Source organism: Suricata suricatta, chromosome 1, assembly GCF_006229205.1.
Source record: "Suricata suricatta isolate VVHF042 chromosome 1, meerkat_22Aug2017_6uvM2_HiC, whole genome shotgun sequence".
Lineage (NCBI taxonomy): Eukaryota > Metazoa > Chordata > Mammalia > Carnivora > Herpestidae > Suricata > Suricata suricatta.
The window spans coordinates 79,316,241-79,339,114 of record NC_043700.1 but is presented as its reverse complement, the minus strand read 5'-3'; the positions used below and the strand labels follow the sequence as shown (position 1 = coordinate 79,339,114).

At 37.0% G+C, this 22,874-nt stretch overlaps 1 protein-coding gene and 1 long non-coding RNA gene across 3 annotated transcripts in view; one reads left to right on the top strand and one right to left on the bottom strand.

The window, feature by feature from the left end:
- Positions 1-22,874, bottom strand: part of INPP4B (inositol polyphosphate-4-phosphatase type II B) — a 411,625-nt gene that overhangs the window by 206,492 nt on the left and 182,259 nt on the right. For both annotated transcript variants that reach the window (XM_029940652.1, XM_029940655.1), the window contains 2 exons: positions 16,421-16,532; positions 7,409-7,481 (listed from right to left, as the gene is read on the bottom strand). In XM_029940652.1, the coding sequence (XP_029796512.1) occupies positions 7,409-7,481; positions 16,421-16,532 (185 nt within the window). The remainder of the gene's footprint in view (positions 1-7,408; positions 7,482-16,420; positions 16,533-22,874) is intronic.
- LOC115292637 lies at positions 7,187-14,045 on the top strand. The gene is made up of 3 exons (XR_003909069.1): positions 7,187-7,423; positions 11,504-11,632; positions 13,880-14,045. It is a non-coding gene; the product is annotated as an uncharacterized LOC115292637 (long non-coding RNA).

Genomic DNA, 22,874 nt, shown 5'->3' with positions numbered 1-22,874 from the left:
ACAAAACAACATGGCTGTTCAAGTGAACTGGACCAGAAAAGGTAAACCAGAAAAATACCATAGGGATTTTTTTTCCTGTCTCTGTATTGGGGGAGTGTCAATGGATAGATAAGAATTTTGAAAATTCAGATTTAGGGACAAGGGAGTCATCAAAAACCAAACACTCATTTTCTCCAATTGTCTTTAATATATTTCTCAAGTGGAAACTCAACTGTGATTATCCTCATGAACTTTCTTGCATTCAGGAGGTGGTAGGAGTCACATATTTAAATGGAATCTGACTTTATTGGCTTTAAGCTTTAAAAAAAATCATTATTTTGATGTCCTGCAGATTCTTGTAGAGAATCCATTCTGTAGCTTTTAATTATGCAGTTGTTTAATAGTTTAATTATTCAGCTGAATGTACATGCATCGCCTGTTCTCCAAATGCTACATTATACTTACTAAAGATAAGTCTGTGTAATCCAATTAGACACTGACATTCTCTCATTTGTACTTGGAAATATCTTAGATTTATATACATCTGAAATGTAGGTTGGCTCTTTTTAAGACTGGATGAGAACTGAGAAACCTAAATAGAAATCACTAAAACACTATCCTGAGCATGGATATAGAAAAGAGGTGGTAAGAAGACATGACAGTAACACAAAAACACAGCAAAGAGAGATCTCTCTACAACTAATAAACTCCTAAAAATGTTATTTTAAAAAAACAAACTCCTAAAAATGTTTCATTAATTTTCTCCAGATTTGTTATAAAATCTAAATTACATTATTGTGTGTTGTTTTTAAAAGAGAAACAAAGAATAGAATAGAAAAATGCACATTTTCTATGTTGAACAAAGTGCTGCTTCTTTTGTCTAGTCAAACCCATAAGTTCCTGGCTCTCCATCTTCAATCTAAGACTAAGAATAAGAAAACCTATTATAGATGTCAGAATATGACATAAAGACAATATTTGTGGGCATTTAGTCTCTAGGTGGTGATAAGTTGGTTAGTTTAGTGCATAGAATTTGGATTTTAGATTTTAGGTGATCGGAAAATGATTTGCTTCATTCTTTCTAGTTTGAATGATTTGCTCTGTTCATTCTAGTTAAGTCATTAAAGTAAAAGATACAACTAGGAAAGGTAGAAGGTGGCTCATATTTCATCTGAGCAACTGAAATGACCTTTACTTCTCTGAATGTAAGTTGTTTCTCACCAATTTCCTTCTATTCAAGGCATACCCTGCACCTCAAAGGGATACTTCTCTTTCCTGGCTATATATAATCTTCCTATAAACAGCTGAGCTAGCACCTCCTCCGGGAAGCCTTCCTTGGAGGGATGGCTTCTACCTCATCCTTCCCTACAGGTGTCTCTCCTTTGTACTCTGCATCCCCACCCCTGTCCTGGTTCTTACCAGTTGTGCTAAAATCACCTACTTACTGTTCCATGTCGCCCATTCGAGTGTGAACTTTGTGAAGGCCAGGATGGTGTTGTTTTCTTCTTGTCCTCATTTTATCTCCTACACCTAGCACAGTGCTCAGTAAATATAAACATTCCATAGAAATAAGCTTAAACCTTTCAACTCAGATGCTTCCTGCCAGTACTTTGCCCAGAAGGAGAACAGTTAGAGCACCAACAAGTTTGTGAAAGAGAGGGGGAAATGCAAGAGTGAAGAATACAATTGAAAACCTCACTTCAAGGGAGCACAGGCATGAGAATGAAGGATGAAAAAAAAACATGATTAAGAGAAAGGTATCTTCACATTTGTCCAAAAAATGTTAGCTTTTTTTTAAAAAATGTTTTTTAATTTATTTTTGAGAGACAGAGAGAGATAGGGGAGGGTCAGAGAGAGAGGGAGATACAGAATCTGAAGACAAGCTCCAGGCTCTGAATTAGCTGTCAGCACAGAGCCTGACGCAGGGCTTGAACCCATGAACCACTAGATCATGACCTGAGCCAAAGCTGGATGCTTAACCAACTGAACCACGCAGGTGCCCCATTGTTAGCTTTTTTAAACTCTATCATCTTCTTGCCGTTATTTTTCTTCTAGTTTACCTAAGGTGGGCACTGGAGGAGGTAATGGACTGACAACAGGAAGACAGCTGAAGCATTTAAAGGTGTCTAAGAGATGATTCCATTGATTATTAGATAATGAAATCAACTCTTCCATTGAAGCTACTTAACATCCTAAATATATTAGTACACAGTAATGAAAATATATGGAAATTCCAAAAGAGCAAAGTTAATGGACTCTATCACATTTGTTAAAACAACAGAGGGCAATGGAATATGGTGAGTAAGTATAAAGGATCAAGGGCCAGTACTAGAAATCAAAATTGCCCCAAATTTTACATATTAGAGAGTTAATACAAGGGAAAAATCTATTTAAATTGATGTGGGGAAAATACAAAGAGATATCTTTTCTTACATAAAGTGATATAATCTAAAATCTGAAAAGGCAGTAGATTTCACAGCTCATGAATAAAAAGAAAAATAAAGGGGGAAACTGGGGATTTGCCTTTTGATTGGAATTCATCAGGACTCAAAATGCGTATAGAGGGACATATTTTTGACAATCTCTTAATATAATCTGAGTCATACATTGCTTTGGATGGGGGTGTTAGTGAGGAGAACATTGCCCCAAAATTTGGCTCATGTGGTATTATGAGAACCAGATAAAATCTATGGTGTCATATGAGGCAGAAAACATTTTTTAAAAGTGAACTCTACACCCAGTGTGGGTCTCAAACTCATGACCCCAAGATCAAGAGTCACATGTTGTATGGATTGGAGGGAGAAAACATTTTGAAAAATGAGAATTTAGCATGAATTTTAAGGAAAGTGATAAATTCTTTGATTTAAAAGCTAAATAATTAAATTTGAACATTTTTTTCTCATGGAGAGAATAACAATGTCACTTTCTGTCACCTGAAGCATAAATTGGAATGATAAGAAACACTGGCTGCCAGCCATTTGACGAGCATTTATTGAGTTCCTATTGTGTTCTGGCCCTGGAGATACAGAAATAAATAAGCAATGCCCCTTCTTCTTAAATAGCATGAAATCTAGCATCTTCTACAAAGTGGTGGATGGCTTAACCTCAAGTTGAAAAAAAGAATCAAAGATATAGTGGCCTATTTTGAGGAAAACTGTGATTCATCTGCGAAGCAAAAAATGCAAAACACCAATGCCTTCTCCAAATAGGAAGGGGACTGCAATGGGTTAGCATGGAGGGTGGTCCCCTCATCTTTGTTTAGACTCCATCTTACACAGTCACGCAAATCACAGCGGTGAGAGATCTCCTCTATGAGTACAAGGGACAGTATACACGGTAATCTACAGCATGAAAGTGGTCTTTGAAGAATACGAAGGGTAATTTCATGACTCAAGAAGTATGGAATTCAACCAAGGAAGATGCTGCATCAGACCTAATGCTTGCTGACAGAGGAAAACACACTCAAAATGTGAAGAAAATAGGAAACCTATGACAGGGCCCCTTAGTTCCTCAGATTTGGAAGGGCCTATGGGCTGAAATGCTTGGTAGCGTTATACTTTTTTAAGGAGAATTGGGAGAATTGGAAATCTAGAGAGAATTATCTTTCTGACAGAATTTTAAAAAGGTATTATTTTTGCTCAGGCTTATTAAATATAAATAGCTTTGAAGAAAGACAACTGTGACAATGACAAAAAATTAATATGTGACTCCATATGAAACTGATTAAAATAAATAAGTTTATGAAATATTTCTAATTTTTTTTTTATTTATTTTTGAGAGACATAGAGAGAGACAGCACGAGCAGGGGAGGGTCTGAGAGAGAGAGGGAGACACAGAATCTGAGGCAGGCTCCAGGCTCTGAGCTAGCTGTCAGCAAAGAGCCCAATGTGGGGGCTTGAACCCATGAACCATGAGATCATGACCTGAGCCAAAGTTGGACACTCAACCAACTGACCCACCCAGGCACCCTGAAATATTTCTAAAAGAAGGAAACCCATAAATGCTGAATTATGCTACATTGACTTCACACACATGAGAGCCAAAAAAGGAAGTCAAAGACTGTCCAGGTTAACGTGATCATTTTAAAAGCACTGATGTGCAAAGAGGCTGACCCTTGTATTTGGGTCACAGTGCTGGTGTGCAAGTCTAGGCTTTGATACCAGTGTTTCTGACAGCCTGTGCAGTGCTCTTATATTAATACCATCAGAGCCCCTTTGCTATTGTTCAGCTGCAGGTACGTCCCTCAGTTGATGTGAGTTAGCAGGACATGTGAGAGACTGGACTGCACGTCTCTGTTCCCCTTTCCACCCCCCGCCAACCACGAATAGTTTGAAGCCTTTCTTACTACCATTTTGCTTAAACGAATAAGCAAGTAACTAAAGAGGTAAATCTACTGTTTTAACAAATTTATGTTACAACTTACATAATTAGGGAGTCAAACTAAATAAGAACTTCACATTTCTAGTACCTACTGCGTCTTCTAGTGTGTCTTATTTCTGAGAATGTAAATGCAGCAGCTGAGAGGAGCGTGTTCTCCCGTAAAGCTAAGGTACTTCTAGAACTTTCTTAAGGAATTATAAATTCTGTCCCCACCTCATCCTTTCTCTCCTTCTGCCCTCCATTCCCCTGACTCCCAACATATATATTAAACTTGCAAGGCAAGCAGGGCATGAAAAAGGTGAGAACTTAGGCGGAAGAGCTCTTTTTCTTGTTAGTCTTACAATAGATGAGTGATTTTCCTGAATTATAAATTAAACCTCTAGAGATATAAATAGAGCAGTGAAGAGCTGCTATGAGATATGACATTCTCTTCCATTCACTCAATAAGTACTTCATAATTCACTCGAGGCTGGTGAGTTCCATATAATACATTAATACAAAGACTTGAAAAGAATGTCAGTAGCTCTCTTTGCCTACAGATTAAAAAAAAAAAATACCACAGGGGACTATAATAGATTAATTCCAAAGTTGGTGAGTTTAGATAGAAAAATAAATAGAACAAAAGACAAAGGTACACACAAGCCAAAGTCATACATATTCTATATCTGCATGATGCACTTTTGTATTTTGAGCAGAATTCTATATTTCATATAGAGTATCTAGCTGCCTTTAAAGATTTTGTTAAAATCTAGCTTTTATAACATTTGACTGCCATTTAGTCTTATCTTTCCCTAATGTAAGAAGGCTCAAAGAAAATATTTGGGGTAAATATCCTAGGTTCTGATGTTCCTCTGGGTTGCATGGACTAAGAACACTGAGGAATATCATTAGGGGGACCTTGTGGCTCAGTCAGTTAGTGTCCAACTCTTGATTTTGGCTCAGGTCGTGATCCCACAGTTTGTGAGTTTAAGCCCCACATCAGGCTCTGTGCTGACAGCACTGACCCTGCTTGTGATTCCCTCTCTCCCTTTCTCTCTGTCCCTCCTCTGCCCAAGCTCGCTCGCTCGCTCGCTCTCTCAAAATAAATAAATAAACATTAAAAAATATATATCATCCGAACTAAGCGACGTATCACCACCCAAACTGTCACCTCCATAAAAGGAGAAAGTCAGTAAGCAATTATCTTTCACTCACTAAGTATATTTACATTGTGGAAAGTAGCTGTCTCCATATGTTCCATGTCAGTTGCTTTTATCATATAACAACTGATGCATTAAAAATATATCCTAGTAATCTGGAAGAGTTAGTATGCCTCTAAGACTCATGCCTTACAGATTTTATGGCACAGGGATGAGGAGGTACAGATTTATTTTTCACTGAGTTCCTTCTGTCTCTTCTTCCTTAGGTAATATAGTTTCTTACTTAGAAAGTCATGTTTCTCTTTCTCTTTGAAATGTATATTACATCAATCAGTATTTTAAAATGGCATTTCTTTCTCTGTGCATAAAAACCTACAAGGTTCACATGAGTGAATTATTAAAAAGTTATAATTATAATGTAGATGATTTTGGTGATAACCTGATTCATTCAAGCTGTTTTAACATGTATTTAGTATGTCCCACACTCATTGTATTTCTCTAAATTGACATTTACTAAATTAAATAGGTTATCTGGATGCATTAAAATAAAGGATTATAGGCTTGGTCAGTTTTCAGGTGGAAAATAAATGCGGGGAGGACCCTTTGAGAATGTATTAGCTATTTTAAGCAGGCTGAAACTTATGAAGTATTGTTAACACACATGGCTGGTCTCGCCGCTGGGGTAGACCCTTCACTGCTCATTACACATCCCTCTCAACATAACATCCTAAATGAAAGGAACAAAGCTGTCATTTGCTCATCGGCTAAGAAGTTGCTCCTCTTTGTTGGTATAATCAATCCCTCATTCCATGTGAATATAATTAATTATTTTTGCTATTGTGCCATTTTATTTTGAGTTCTCTGTAAGTATAAACAAGGTCAAAGGTTGCCTTCCCTTTCTCCACTCCCTATTATTAGAAGCTTCTGCCAATGAAAGGCAGCTAATACTTCAGCAGTTATACATCAGTAATCCTTTGAAATTCGGTATCATTCACTAAGTATGCTATCTATGTCATTGTTTAAATGTACGACATGGCAGGGCTGGAAAAATATTAAGGCTTACTCTATTGTTACACCAATGTGTCAGTTAATGGCTTTTTGGTAATAGCATGGCCTACTAATTAAGAGCAAAAGCTTTGGGATCAAAACTGGATTTAAATTCTGGACCTGGTATCTGCCAGGTAGGTGACCTTGACTGATTTCCTCATCTGTAAAATGAGGATCATGACAATGCCTTTTTCATAGCACAGATCAGGCAAGACATATTAGGCATTTAGCCTGCTGCTTGTCACTATAATAGCCATTGTTTACTATTATTAGTGGTAACATGATTTACATTATCATAAAAAATTATTTCCATAATTTACTATGTGTATTATCACAATTTTAACTGGTACTGTAAGTCTCAGTTTTACTCACATGGTTGTCATTTAAAATATGGTTCAGTACCTTGCTGAAATTCAAATATATTACTGTAAGTCACATGTTATATACATATACATTCCAGGAATGGACAAATGTGTATGTGACTTTCTCCTACTGAACCCATGTATCTATTGTTTTAACAACTTTGTTTTGAACTCTATAATTAGAAAGTCAAACGAAATAAGAGCTTCATATTTCTAATGCTTACTGTTCGCTAATGTTTCTTGCTTCAGATAATACAAAATCCAACGCTAAAAGGAATTTGTTTTGCCATACAGCCACAGTATTTTTATACCTTTCTTATGGATTTGTCAACTCTATCCTCCCTCCACTGATGATGGTTACTTCTCATGATTACCAATTCATTTAGTAACTGTTCACAATGATTCTGTGAGGAGGCTGCCCACATTCAGTATTGAGTTCACAGAAATTAAAATTTACGTTTATATGAAACTAACGTCAGTTTTCAAAACTGAGGTACATACCTGCATTCAAAAAAGGTAAGTTATCTTTCCCATTCACACTTTCTGGAGCTGTACATTCACATACCAGTGCACACTAGGAAAGAATAAAAGAAAAAAACAAAACATATTTGAAAATTACAAAATCGAGAAATGAAATGCTTCCATTTTGTTTGCGAAGCGTGAGTCTATGTACATGGTTTTAAAACGCTTTGAACAAGACACTTTAGTAAAACTATTTTCAGCTTTATCTTTACCATGAAGCTTGTTTAACTTGTGATTATTTACATGTATATATAATACGATTGAATTACAAAATTACAGACTACATCTTAGTTCTAGTTAGAAACAACTTAGGAAAGAAAGTAAAAAGTGGAAAAGGATGGTCCCTTTCCCATGCCAGAAATCTGACCCTAGTACAGCAAATCACATTTGACATGCTGAATGGTTATATATTTCTGTCACCTGGGATAGTCTGGGATCAATAAAAAGCAAATTATTTTCTAGGTTTGAAGGAAGGGCAGCTTTAAATAAAAGAAGAGTCAAATGACATAAGGCAAAAGGAGATTTTCATCTTTGACAAAACAATGTTAACACTTGTTCATCACGTATGAGGAAATCTTATAAATAAGTTGATCTCTGGTTTATAAATTACTGATTTTAAATAAGTAATTTGTAAATAAGCTGATCCAGAGATCATGGGTTTATTAATCTATGATTAGTAGGTTAAGGTCATGAGCTCTTACAGAGCCTACACCGCTCTGGACAGAGAAGAAACACAGAAGAGGACGTTGCCTTGTTCCTAGCGAGTGACATGAGTGGGCGACAACATTCCAAACAATGTAGCATTAGGTGAGGGACACCCCCCACTTTCAGCTTTCTATGATACTGGAATTAACAGAGGAAGTGATCCTCTGGCCCCACGATGCTGGTAAGAGGTCTACTGTCACACAGACTGACACCAGCATCACTGGCATTTGTTTCCTCAAATGAGTTCCCTTCTATCTCTAGCCAAAAAGGGGCAGTAGTAGTTTGAGGAAAGAAGTGAATTTTTAGAGCAAGTATATCAGACATAAGCAAATAAATGCAAATAAAACCAAAGGAAAACTCAAAAACCAGAAACTTCTTTGGTGAGTTCTGAGGGAAGCAGGCTTTGCAATTGCTTGAGCTATTTTCCTAGCTGTTTCCCTACACCCTAGCTTCTCTAGGCACGGGTCTCCTTGGAGAATCATGGCCACTGAGGTTACTGTTAATGATGGAATACATGTCTGTCAAGCATTTCGAGAAGAAAGATAAATAACTTAAAAGACTGATTTAAATGTTACTTCTGTATTTATATAACCCACTACTTATCCCTCCATCAAAACATTCGTCACATTACTCAGAAAAATTTTTGATGGGGAAAAACGTGACCTCATAATTTCTTTAGTGCTTCTATTGAGGTATAGTTTACTAAAGGAATGAAAAACTGCAAACAGCTCTTAAAATTTGTTGTTCTCTAAATCATTTTCCTGACCAAACCAGAACTCAGAGGTGATCCTTTCTTTTAATCTATAGCTATTTAGGAAATGCACTTTCCAAATCACTAGAGAAATGTGCAATGATGTTTGAACATACTTAGAATCCTTTTTTCCTCTTCCAATATTTTTCTACTCTTTTCAGCCCATATAGAGCTGTTAAAATAATCTTTCATAAACGTTGTATTTATCATACCAGTGCTCTGCTTGAAAATGTATAATGGTATTTACTGTCCAATCAAATCCAATATCTCAGACTCATGTTCAAATCTTTTCATGATTCATTCCTGATATCCTTCCACATAATAACTAGGTAAATAGCTATTAGCCATCCTCCTTTCCAAAAAAGGGTTATCATCTACAATATAATTTATAGGAATGGTTTAGATTAAACCCTTTTAGTGAAGAAGTCCATAATTCATAGGGATCAGGCTATTATCTTGAGAAACTGCTTCTCTGCATGGAAAGAGCCCTACCTCTTCATAATCAAAATCAACTTTCTCTTTCCTAACAGAAGGCCTATATTAGCTTACCAAATGGACACAGAAATATAACTTTCATATATCTGTATCTTCCATCTACACTGAAAGGCAGATACTTAGGATAATTTTAACCTAATAACATTCTTATTTTGCAACTTTTATTGTATTTTAAATCTTTACTATTCAGAATGCTCTCAAGATCTGAATCCTTGGGACATAACAGTAAATATCCAATAAATACTTACTAAATTGATAAACATTTTTATATTCAGACTCAGTAATTATTTTCTTCAATTGTTTCCTGAGTGTACTGTCTGTGCCATTATTTAAATTGTGAGTGTTTGAAGCCAAGAAGCAAATTTCATATTCACTGAGACTATTTTATTTAATTTTTTACAGTTGGCCCTAGAATCATTTTTCCACTGTGCTAGGTGCTACAGAGAATGCAAAGATTAAAATGATGTAGACTCTGTGCTTAAGGAGCCTCCAACTATGCATACTGTTTACTGCGATCATTATGATGGATCTTTGCAGTGTTTCACACTCATGTGGTGGGTGCTCTCAATGTAATGACTTCATATTTGTGATTCTGAGCAGGAATAATAAACACCTCATGTTTTTTGTGCCACCATAGCACCATAAGCCTGGTGATTTTGATGAGTGCTTTAAAAAGTGTCATCTGTTGGCCAAGAAGAAACATAAGATGTATAAAATTCTTGGAGCTTAATGATTTTGAATATCAACTAACATACCAATTTGCCATGCACTGGGCTAGAAAATTAACCAAATTTTAAGGACAATGATCATGAAAGACACAGAGACCAGACTTCTTGGCAAAAGCACTTTCACATTTGTTAGTGTACTCCTTAAATCATGGTTATCTAAGTTTGGTCTGGAATCTTCTGGAGTCCCTGATAATTTTGTCTTTGCATTCTCTGCAGAATCAAGCACGGGTGAAGACAACATCATTTTTATTATACTACGGAAACATTATCTGTCTGCTTCTCTTTCTCCCATAAGCATATAGTGGAATTTTCCAGAGGCCCTATTGTATAATCATTTGACGCCTAATGCTATGTGTGCTTGTATACTCTTCTGTTTTACACATTTCTCGTTTGGATTCTTCTGTTTTACACATTTCTCATTTGAATTTCTAATATGATAAATGTCTCTACATATAAGTAAGCAAAATCCCTAATACAGTAAATATCAACAGATAAAATCCACATAAATACAAATTGTTAAGAGTATATAACATGTGAATTGCTACACTTTCATGACCTCATTCAGTTTCATGGTTTAAATATCATCCAAATACCATCTATTTACTTACAAATAATATTTCTAGCTTGGACATTTCACATGAATTCCAGATTCAAACCTCCAACTGCCTTTATACATCTACACTTGGATGTCTAAGAGGAATTTCAAAGTTAACATTTCAAAATCTTTGGTCCTCCTGCACCTGGTCCTCCCACTTTTCTTTTCCACTAAAAATGGTAATTCTTTCTTTGGCTTTCCTTTGTACCTGGATTCTGGCCACATTTCACTTTATCAATACCACCCTGATTTGACTCATCTTCATTTCTATCTTGAATCTTTGCAATAAACAGGCTCCATTCTTCCATCCTTCCTTCTTTTCAGGCCATACTCAATACAGTGAATCATAACATTTTACTCCTGTATTCAAAAATCCTCAACTGTATTTACATCTCGTTCAGGGTCTAATGGCCTATAAGGGAGTATACAATCTGTCCCTTCTGCCTGTGGAGAGAAGACAGATTGTATTCCATTTTCCTCTTGAACCCCCAATTCTAGTCACACTGGCCTCCTCACTGATCTTTTACCACCACAGACACACTGCCACCTCAGGGCGTTTGCTCTTGCTCTTTGCTCTACCTAGAATTCTTGTTCCTCTCAGATATCCATGTCTTGTTCCCTCGTTTCCTGGATGTTTCAAATCAGACCTCATATTAACAGTGAGTCAATCCATGACCATCCGGTATAAAATGGACACAGCCCACACTCCCTAGTCCTTGCACCCTTATTTTGTATAGCATATAGTACCATCTGATCAACAGGACATTACTTGTTTATTTTGTTATTGTTCACTTCTCTAGAAAGCAGCATCTATGTCTATTTGGTTCATTGCTGAATATCCAGAACCTAGTAGAGTGCCTAGGACACAGAAGGCAGTATTGCTTGATAAATAAATGATGACTATTACATGTCTGCAAATATCTTATAAGGTAAGTAAAGTCAGTTATATTATTTTCAATTTTATATTTGGGAAAAATAAAGGGATGGAAATTTTCAAGGTGGCCCTTAGCTATCCAAGCAGTCTACATTTTCCCTGACCATGGCTAATGAATATCTTATTAAAACACTGCTTCAAAATATGGGGGCAAAATAACCTGAGAAGAGCAGCAAGATATCAAAAGACAAGTTAGATCAAGCTTGTAGTACAAAGATATCATCTCTGTCACTGTCATAAATAAGGCTTTTTTTCCCCCTTCATATAAATCACCACTTCAATTATTTATAGTGTGCCACATTCAAATATAATCCAGACATTAAACAAAAGGGAAGGACAAGGCAGGACTCAGACCCAGCAAAGGCCCACTGGAGGATGCCTGTTAACATCCTATCCTGACAAGAAGCCAAGGCCCCTGGGGGGCAGGGCAAAGAGGAAGACTATGGATGTCTCGCTTGATCCTATTGGCTGTTACTTATATGGGTTTTCTCATTTTTACCTGATTTGATTCTTCTGCTTCCTCATTCTCTTTCCTTAGTATCATATTTTTCCTTGACTATGTAACTCAAAGGTTGTTTTTAAAAAGTTTCTTCCTCTTTCCTTCATAATTCTATACTCTTTACTGCATCCTCACTCCAGTCTTTATTTATGGACTGATCAGTTTGTACACAGCATTACATCAAATATTATAGTATCCCTTCTAGGGAGACAATTTTGGATTTTATTTCTTCAAGATAAAATTGACTTGTTACTTATTCAACTCATTTTCCCTGTGCCAGGCTCCCTGTGCCCTGTACCTTTCTCTCATGAAGTTTAATTCTAGCGAGGAAAATAGAAAATAAATGAGATTAAAAAAAAACATATATGACATTGGACAGTGGTAAGTACTAGGGACAAAAATAATGTAGACAAAGGAGATAGGAGGCCTAGAAATTTTGGATACAGAGCAGAGAAGGCAGAATGAGAAGGTGACATTTTGCACAAAGACCAGAAGGAAATGAAGGAATGAAGCATAGAGTTACCTGGGAAAAACTACAAAGGTAGACTGAAAAAACAAGGTGAAGGACCTGAGCTGGAAATGTACCTGGAATGTGTAATGAACAGCCAAAAAATAAATGAGGCTAGATCAAAGTGAACATGGAAAAGAGTAGAGGATGAGTGAAGAAAGTTATGGGGGCCAACACCCTGAAAGGTTTTAGGTTTACACTTTCAGGGAGTTGAGAAGCCACTGGAAGAATGACATGTTTTGTGCTACATTTTAGTAAGTGCTCTATTAAGAACAGACTATGATGATGGAGGCATCAGGGAGGAAGAAGAGACATTTATGAGACTACTGTAAAAACATATATGACAGACAATGTTATAAGAGTGAGGACTCACAAGTCACTTGGTTCTGGATTTATTTAAAGGTCTGAGTCAGGGTGCCTGGGTGGCTCAGTCGATTAAGTGTTCAATTCTTGATTTCAGCTTAGGTCATGATCTCTCATAGTTTATGAGTTCAAGCCCCATGTCAGGCTCTGTGATGACAGTGTGGGGTCTGCTTGGGATTCTCTCTCCCTTTCTTTCTGCCCCTACCCTGCTAATGCTCTCTCTCTCTTAATCTTTCTCCTGCTTCTCAAAAAAATAAGCCTTAAAAATATAATATATTTGTAAATGTAAAAATGTAACTTAAAAAAAAGTCAGAGTCAACAGAATTTGCTAACAGGTTTTGAGTATGAGAGGAAGAAATGAGTCAAAGATGACTCCAAAAATTAAAAAAACAATTTGGATGCCTAATGCAACATTTCACTTACTATATGAGCTTTGTAAAATGTTGTTACTGTTTCTTTTGTGAATTTTTCTTTCTCTAGCTATGGGATTCTAACACTTTGCCCTCTGTTACTATGCATGTACATAAAAATTAAACGTTTGAACTGGTGTGATATGGCGAATGATCCTCTGAACAATCTTTGCTTAATGAGAACTATAGAGTAATATTATGATTTGAAAAAAGAAGTAAGTTAATGGGAGAGGACAGAGTTTAGATTTTCATTTATATTTTATTCCATGCTCTGGAGGTTATATGAGATTAAAGATTCAAATGCAGTATTTTATGTCAGGATTATTGTTATGAACTGGATTGTGTTCTTCAAAATTCATTATGTTGAAGCCCCAGTACACAATGGGACCATATTTGGAGATGGTCTTTATAGAGGTAATTAAAGTTAGGTAAGATGATAAGGGTGGGGCTCTAATCCTCTAGGGCTGGTGTCCTTATGAGAAGAGACACCACAGCTTGCTGTCTCTGTGCACACGTGCCAAGGAAAGGCCATGTGAGGACACGGCATGAAGTCTGTAGGCCAGGAAGAGAGTTCCCACCAAGAACTATGTTATCTAGCACACTGACCTGGGACTTCCTACCCTCCAGAACTGTGATAAAATAAGTTTTTGTTGTTTAAGCTATTCAGTCTGTGGTGCTTTATTATGGAAGCCCATGCTGCTAAAACAGGTATTAACATTTTATCTACTTCAATATACATGAAAGATAACCTGTGTCACTCACCCCCATAATTCTGGTCCTGCTAGTTTTACTTCGTTCTCCACCATTCATGTAAAGTAGGGAGAGGGGTGTTGTTTTAGAGATAACCTCTATTTCAGTTACTTTGTCTTTTCATATGTTTCAGTCATTCAGGACTTAAGTCATCATTAGTGGATTGTGTTAATACACTTCATATAGATTTTGACTTAGCACATCTGTCTTTTCATATGTTTTAGTCGTTCAGGACTTATGTCACCATTTGTAGATTGTGTTAATACACTTCATACAGATTTTGATTGACCAGATCTACAAAGAAGTCCCTGTATTTGCATTTCTAACAAACACCTCAGAAAATTCTGATCACACTTTGTAAATCACTAAGATAAAGTTATTTCCATGTAATTCTTCAAACGTCGTGCCTAGTGGACATTACGTGTTTTTCACTGAATCATAAGTATTCTGAAGGACTGCCAAAAGCATTTTTAATAGCTTTATTAAAAATCCACGAAAGGTCAATGATTACTAAGAACCCAGACAGGACAGAACTAATGCCAACGATCATTAGCACATTTATCATTTTAGTTAACTTACCACTTGAACATGGTACATGCTGACACTGCCACCTCCTATTTCCAGAACAGTTCAGTTAAGTCTTTTCAAGTTCACATTCCTAAGTCAGAAACATTATGTGGGGTTTTGGGGAGGTGTCCTCCTGGGTATTTAGTTCTTTGTTTATGAGAAGAGCATGATTCAATTTGCACTGCCTCATAACAGCAACACAGTAAAGGAACCAGGGGGTGGGAAAGCTTTGAGGAAACTAGAGAAGTGGCTAGTAATAGTCTTGGATCAGACAAAGCAGTCCTCTTTTGAAAAGGGAAGTGCTTCTGCTACTAGTCTTTTGGCATACTGCCAACAGACCAGGCATGATTATCTGTCTATTTCTGTTTTCAGTCCCCCACTTGGCCTCCAAATCTTTCCTCCTTAATCTTGATATAAGCATTCATGTGGTGGTGACTAATAAGAGTTTTATACAGAACTCCAAAGGAATCAAGGATTGAGTGAAGGGGTCCCATAATTGGGGTCTCGGGTGCACACATCCTAAGAGCCGCAACTGAGGTTTTGAATACACAGATCTTAAGAGGATCTGTGGCAGAACTCACGGCAGCCCTCACATTGTCAGGCAAACTGACTCAAGCTTTGGGCCTCCTTGGAATATTTTCATGATTTTTGATATGTTTTGAGGGAGAGTAGGGAAACAAAGACGGACAAGGCTTGCTGCCGCACGTAAGACCCAAAGTCATTCTAGAGCAAGAATAATATTCTTTTGAGGGGCAGTCTTAGGTTTCTTTCATAAAGTTAATAATTTGTGGTATTAGATAAATTCCATTTCCCATGTAGATGTTTCCTCAGCTCCCAAAATCAAAATATGCTCCTAGAAAAGGGACACTAAGCCAGAAAGTAAGTCACTACAGGTCTTATCATTAGAAAATGCCTATTTATGAAAAGGCAGGAATTATAGTGTATATACAAACTCTTTCCTGAAAAAAAAACTCAGTCTGTTAGTACACCCACTGTGCCTCAATAAAGTAGGCAATTGCATTCCTAAGATGGGAATTTAAATTAATTCTTATATTAAACTTATCTTTCTTAGATAAAAGAAAGTGAAAATCCTGGACACCTATTGATATGTACTGGGGACCTTTATCCTCAGCTTCAAGGAAGCCGCTTCCCCTCCAGCTGGCATTGCCCCTCCTCCAAAGCTGCCGCTTCCATTTTTTTGCCATTCCTACTTCTCTCCCTGCAATTTCATCAGGCACAGCATTATTAAATCTGCTCTCCTTCACATAAAAATGAAATCTAAATTCAACCTGCATCTCCTTCTAAAGAGGGTTTTGAGAGTAGGGAAGTGGTGACGTTTGGCAATAGCCCTCCCAGAATCTTCTTGTGCATTTTGCTTAGGGTTAATTAGGGCAGAATGCAACAGTGATCAATACTTTCATTCCAACTGAGAGGAGGCAGTGTCAACCCAGCAGCAGGGCAAAGAAGAAGGTGTTTCTGAATGGCGCGTGGCTTTGCATAGATCCTGCAAACAGACCCTTTGGTCCAGCGGATGAAACAGACTTCTGGCACTCCAATTCCAGAGTTTTCTCATTTTGCTTTTCAATAATGCAATTTCATACTGCACAGGCGTGTTTATAATTCAGGCATCTGGCAAAACTGATCATTTCTAATTTAATTTGTGCGTGGAGCTGAGTGAGACCCTACCTTTTGTCCCTGCACATCTGTCGTGATGTGGTCGGCTTCCCCATCCTCAATCTCCCCCATCTTCACGACACTGACTTCTATGGTGCCAACAACTTTACCACCATCTGAAGTTCTGCAACCAAAAATAAATGAAATGGAAAAGTAAGAATCTTCTCTCTCCTTAAAGGATGTCCAAACATGGTTGTTTCTGAAAACCACAAATATTGCTATTTACCTTCATTGGTTTTAATTAAACAGATCTCCACTTTAAAAAGTCAAAACACATTGTGTTGGTGTTATTTTTAATTTCAAAAAAACAAGGTAAACATAAAATTATGGAGTAAATATATATACTGTCAAAAGCTACCTCATGAAGCTGAAACCTCCTCCCAGCTCTTAGGAGGGGACACAGATATCATGGATTTTGTGCTGTTTGGCAACACCACATCCCCACAACAGCATAAACCATGGTTCCTCCACACCAACTGCATGAAATGTTTTGCAAATCTGTTACAGAAACTACAGCTTAATAAACTAGAAGAGAGAATAAGCATCCCTATATTCCTCTCTCAGTGGACCACCGGCCCAAAATCTGATTTTGTGCCTTTTCCCTAAAAATTTTTCTTTTTTAAAAAATTACTTTTAATGTTTAGTTAGTTTTGAGAGAGCTTGAGCTCGCTCCCTCTCTCTCTCTCTCTCTCTCTCTCTCTCTCTCTCTCAGACACACACACACACACACACACACACACACACACACACACACACGTGGGGGACAGAGAGAGAGAGAAACACAGAGTTGGAAGCAGGGTCCAGGCTCTGAGCTGTCAGCACAGAGCCCGACTTGGGGCTCAAAATCACAGACAGTGATATCATGACCTGAGCCAAAGTCAGACACTTAGCCAGCTGAGCCACCAAAGCGCCCTTCATTTTTCTTTCTTAGAGACCAGGTAAGGAGATTCTCTCCCAGTAAACATAAGAAATTTAATGTACATGCAGAGCAGAAATTACCCATAGAGATAATTAGGTGCAATGCATAATTTAATCAAATAAAGAATCAGAGACTCAAAAAGATGGAAAGTCTCATCTAAGGTAACAAAATGGCGGGGCACCTGGTGTCTCAGTCAGTTAAGCCCTAGACTTCAGCTCCGGTCATGATCTCACAGTTCCTGAGTTCGACCCCATGTTAGGCTCTGTGCTGACAGCTCAGAGCCTGGAGCCTGCTTCAGATTCTGTGTCTCCCTCTCTCTGCCCCTCTCCTGCTCGTGCTCTGTCTCTTTCTCTCTCAAAAATAAACATTAAGGAAGCAAAATGGCAAAACCAGAAATCCAGGTTTCTATCTTCTTCAAGTCTGTTGGTCATTGAAAAACTTCTCTATTTAATGAAAATGATAATTTTATTATTAAGATTATCATCATCATTAATGTCTTCAAGATATGAATTTTCTGATTAACAATAATGAAAGATAAAAATAAAATTAATAACCACTATCCTTTAAGATTCCCTAATTTCTTTTCCTGGACAAGAAAATATATAGAATAAATGATTCCATCATACCATGGGAACAGTGTGACACATAATGATATTTTCCCCTTGAATTTTATTTTGAAAATAGGTATCAAGCTATCTCATAGGCATGACATTTTGCTATAACTTCTAAGTCTAACTAATAGAAATGCAATGCTTCATTTTTTCCCATCATTTGCTTTTCTGAAGTTTGTTTTTACCTTTAATTAGGACACACATGGTGTATTTCTTTCAACCAATTCCTTCTAAATGTCACAATTTTATTATTAAAGGTGTCAGTAAAGAAGATTAGGAAAACTTTTATAAATTCTAATTAATATAATAAATGTGTTAGGTGAAAATGAAACCCAATTATGTTACTAGATCATGGTACGTATTTCTCAAAATATGAAAAGTATAAATTAAAGCACACCTTTTGAATTACATTTCTAAGGAAATTGAAGTAGGAAAATTCTGGTGATAAATACATACCTAATGTGATAATGTAATAAAATAAAGATTGTGTAAATAGAAAAAGAAAAGTGATTTGCTTGTTAAGTAGTATATTAAGATCTCTTACTAAAATATGAAATAAAATGTTTTTTGGGGACTTTCAAATCAGTGGGAATCATATTGACTCACTTATTTGAAAATTTAATATAGAACTTTAAACATTCATCATAAAGAAGATATGTATATGGATGGCATTATAATCTATGATTTGTGAAAAACTATATTAGCTCCAATTCTGGGAGAGTTTTAAAAAATTCATTATGCCATTTTCCCACTTGAAAATGACATACTAACCTGCCATAAATCATGATGTGACTTAACGCTGTACAGTCAGTCAGTGCTGATACTTATTAATTAAAGACTTTAATAATTGGCACTACTCAGCTCTTCCTAGAGGTCTGCAGGTTCTTTCCCCCGCAAGCAAATCATCAATAGCAATCACAGATATCTTTTTCTTCATACAGGAGTTGTTTAAAAATTTTGGCTTGAGCAAATTGAGCTAGCTTAATTTCTAGGAATGCAAAGCCTATGTGTAACTTTCTAAATTATTTCAATGCACTAAAGCAAATAATGCCATAATGATAGGAACAGAGGGTAGACTTTTCACACCCTCTCCCAGGACTGCGTAATAAGACAATAAATGCCATAGTGGTTAAAAGCGTGAAAGCAAGAATTTCGAGTTACCTGCTAGCTGCATGACCCCAGGCAAAGAACCTAATCTCATGACACTTTGTAAAATGGAGACTGGGAATTTTATTGTGAGGATTAAATTGTGGCATGATTTATGTAAAGTGCTCAGCACAATCCCTGCCTTACAGGAGATGAAGTGCTTTCTCCTTCCACTTCTCCTCTTTGTCCAAGTAGTAGAGGACTATTCCTAGTAAGAAGAGTATTAGTAGTAACCATAATAGTAGTGGTAGTACTAGCAGCAGGGGTGAGAGTGGCCGCCACAGCAGTAGTAATAGATTGCTATGGTGTTAATGTATTATACTTAATTTGATCCTTTTCAGAAATTTTACTAAAATAGTCATCTAAGACTATAGGAAGAGATTACAGGATTCCATAGCACAGTGACTGAGTACTCACTAGAGATAAAAAGACTTAGAATTAACAGATAATATTATGAAGCTTACATTTTTAGTAGCACAAATAACACAGGTTTATAACTAATTACAATGTGGCTGAGCCTTTCAGAGTGTGAAAGTGAATGAATAAGCAATGTACTATGGGAGTAAGCTTCTGAACTATAGTTCTATCTATTCCCTTTAAAACTGGCTATTTTTTAAATAATTTTAATGTCTTCATTTTTTCCTACTTCATTTTATCTCCTATAGGCTTCCACAAAGTCCTAGAATAGAATCAAAGCAAGGAGCTTGCTCAGTCTAGTGACTCTAGAATGATTCTAAAATCTTTTTTTTTTTTCCCCCAAAACCATTTTGGATAGGGAGCTCCAACTACTCTAAAGCACGTCTCTTCACCTGAGATTCACAGAAGACAAAGAATGGGGCATCCAAATTACAAACTAAAGAACTGAATCCAAGACACCTGAAAGCACAGTTCAATGAACCAGAACATACAAGGTAGAAGGTGTTTCCTGTTTAGTCTGCAACAATTTAAAACATACAGAGTATGGATATTCAACACATCTCTTCAATCAGGAGAGCCATGATTGAAATACTTACCTTATGTTTCCAAACACTGTTTTAAAGGTGTTTTCCTACACATTTAGGAAAAAAAAATCATTCTTAAATGTTTAATTATGCTTTCAATTTATCACCCATCAGGTTCAGGCAGCTAATAATAATAATAGCCTAACCATTATTCATCACCAAAATTCTACTGGAAATCTTCTACTGCATGGAAGATATATAGAAGAGATGTCTGGGTTAGGAACCAAGAAATCCAAGTACTATTTGCAGTTCAACTGCTAACTAGCAATGTGACCAACACCATATCACTTCAGTTCTCTGGATTTCAGGTTTCTTTGCTGCAAAACAAAGAGTTGGTCTCTTATAGCTATTCTCTAATATCAGCACTCAAGCCCAGGGCTCTAGTCACTTCTGTGATTCCATCATGAGATTCTATTATAGGCATCACAGGGCATTATGGCCTCTTATAGCCTCGGGAAAAGTATCAGGGACATTCTAGCCTTCCCTCACCCCCCACCTTCCCATCTTACCTTCCCTCCCAAAAAACCCAAAGAAGTCAAATGCATGCCAAACCTGGCAAATATGTTAACACTTACAGTTAAATAAGAGGGCTAATTTTTCTTATAATATCCAATGCATATATACATATTTTATTGCCTTTACAACATAGCATGTTGGCATTTTTACAAGGATACAAATTTGACTGAACCAAGAAACAAAAGTGATCTTTACACACTTTCCTAGCAATTTATATGGCAGTAGGAACAGGCTGCAGTAATAAATAACTATCTCCATCTACATGAACAACGACAGCAAAAAACTGTGCCATTTCAGTCACTTGACAGGTCATTACTACTGTTTAATGCAGAAAGCTGTAAGAGAAGTAAAAGATGAACAGTTTATGGTAAAGTATTTTGATCACAACATCAAAGTTCCTAGTTAAATTCAGCAAATATAGTAGTCTCCCTTATCCATGGTTTCACTCTTTCACAGCCTCACTTTCTGAGGTTTCGGTCGCCCATGGTCAACTGTGATCCCGAGACAGATGTTCTTCTTTCTGACATATCATCAGAAAATCAACAGTAGCCTGGATCACAATATCTCTGTCATTCACCTCACTTCACATCATCATGTAGGCATTTTATCATCTCACATCATCACAAGAAGAAGGGTAAGTGCACGGCAGTAAGATATTCTGTGAGACAGGGGCCACATTCACATCACTATTATTACAATAAATAATTATAGTTGTTCTATTTTATTATTTTTTCTTAAATTTTTTCACAGTTTATTTTTGAGACTGAGAGAAACAGAGTATGAGTGGGGAAGGGGCAGAGAGAGAGGGAGACAAAGAATCTGAAACAGGCTCCAGGCTCTGAGCTGTCAGCACAGAACTTGATGCAGGGCTGCTTGAACCCACAAACGGTGAGATCATGCCCAGAGCTAAAGTTGGATGCTTAACCAACTGAGCCACCCAGGTGTCCCAATAATTGCTGTTGTTAATCTTTTCCTGCACCTAACTTATAAATTAAACTTTTCCATAGGTAGGTAGGTATAGGAGAAAACATAGTACACATAAAGTTTGGTTTATTCACATTTTCCACTGGGGATCTTGGAATGTATCCCCTGCAAATAAGGTGGGAGAGGTGGCTACTGTGCACTTAAATATTTACCCATGCCAACAAGATAGAAGACAAAATTTTCAGCAACACAAGTCTGCATTCACTTCTCACTCAGATTTTCAGCATGCAGAGTAGATTACTGATCAAGGTTCTTTAAAATCTGCTTTTTTTAATTTAATGTTTTTATTTATTTTTGATACAGACAGAGACAGAGCATGAGAGGGGGAAGGGCAGAGAGAGAAGGAGACACAGAACAGGAAGCAGGCTCCAGGCTCTGAGCTAGCTGTCAGCACAGAGCCTGACGCAGGGCTCGAACCCACGAACATGAGATCTGACCTGAGCCGAAGCCGGAGGCTCAACCGACTGAGCCACCCAGGCGCCCCTAAAATCTGCTTTTAAAATAACTCCCCTAATGCTTTCTAATGAAATATTCAATCACATGCTGAAATATACAAACACTTTTAGAGGACTGAATGAAAGGGAGTGTAAAACAGTCTTCTAACAGAGGAAAATTTAATGACTCTTCCTCTAGACTTCTTCACCATCTACTATGCCATCCTTACTAGAGCAAAAAGAAAAGGTAAAAAAAAGAAAGAAACTGGAAATGTTAAACAACCACATATAAATAACTCCTCTGTTTTGGAAATGCCATGGAGATGCAAACCAACAAATGACTCTGTAAACATCTAGGGAGAAACCATCATTAGCACTGCCAGTTTTTGTGAATATAAAGTAGTCCTGTGATATGCACAGGGATCTTCAGCTGTGAGATGTGCCTTGCATTTAAACTGTCTAGACATGGACCTGAGAAATACAAATTTCACCCCGACAGGAAAATAAACTAAGGCCATAAGTAAACAAATGGAGTTAGTGAGTGAGTGAGGGCACCCTGACGATCCTTCAGGTGAATTCGTTTACCTGGCGATGCTGGGTTTACTTAGGGCTCAAAGACGTGGGAGTTCTATTGAAGTGTGTGTAACTAAGCACACCTCTATTACAGCTGAAATTCATAAATGTCAGAAGCCATCTAATACTTTCAAACTATTGCTTAAATCAAACTTTCAGTGGTTCTTAACATTAGAGCTTATACACTCCGAGTTTTGGTTCCTGGCTTTCTCATTATAAGCTCTCCTTCAGAAATTCCATCCATAATTAAAATTCAAGTAACTTGTATGAGGATCTGTCATA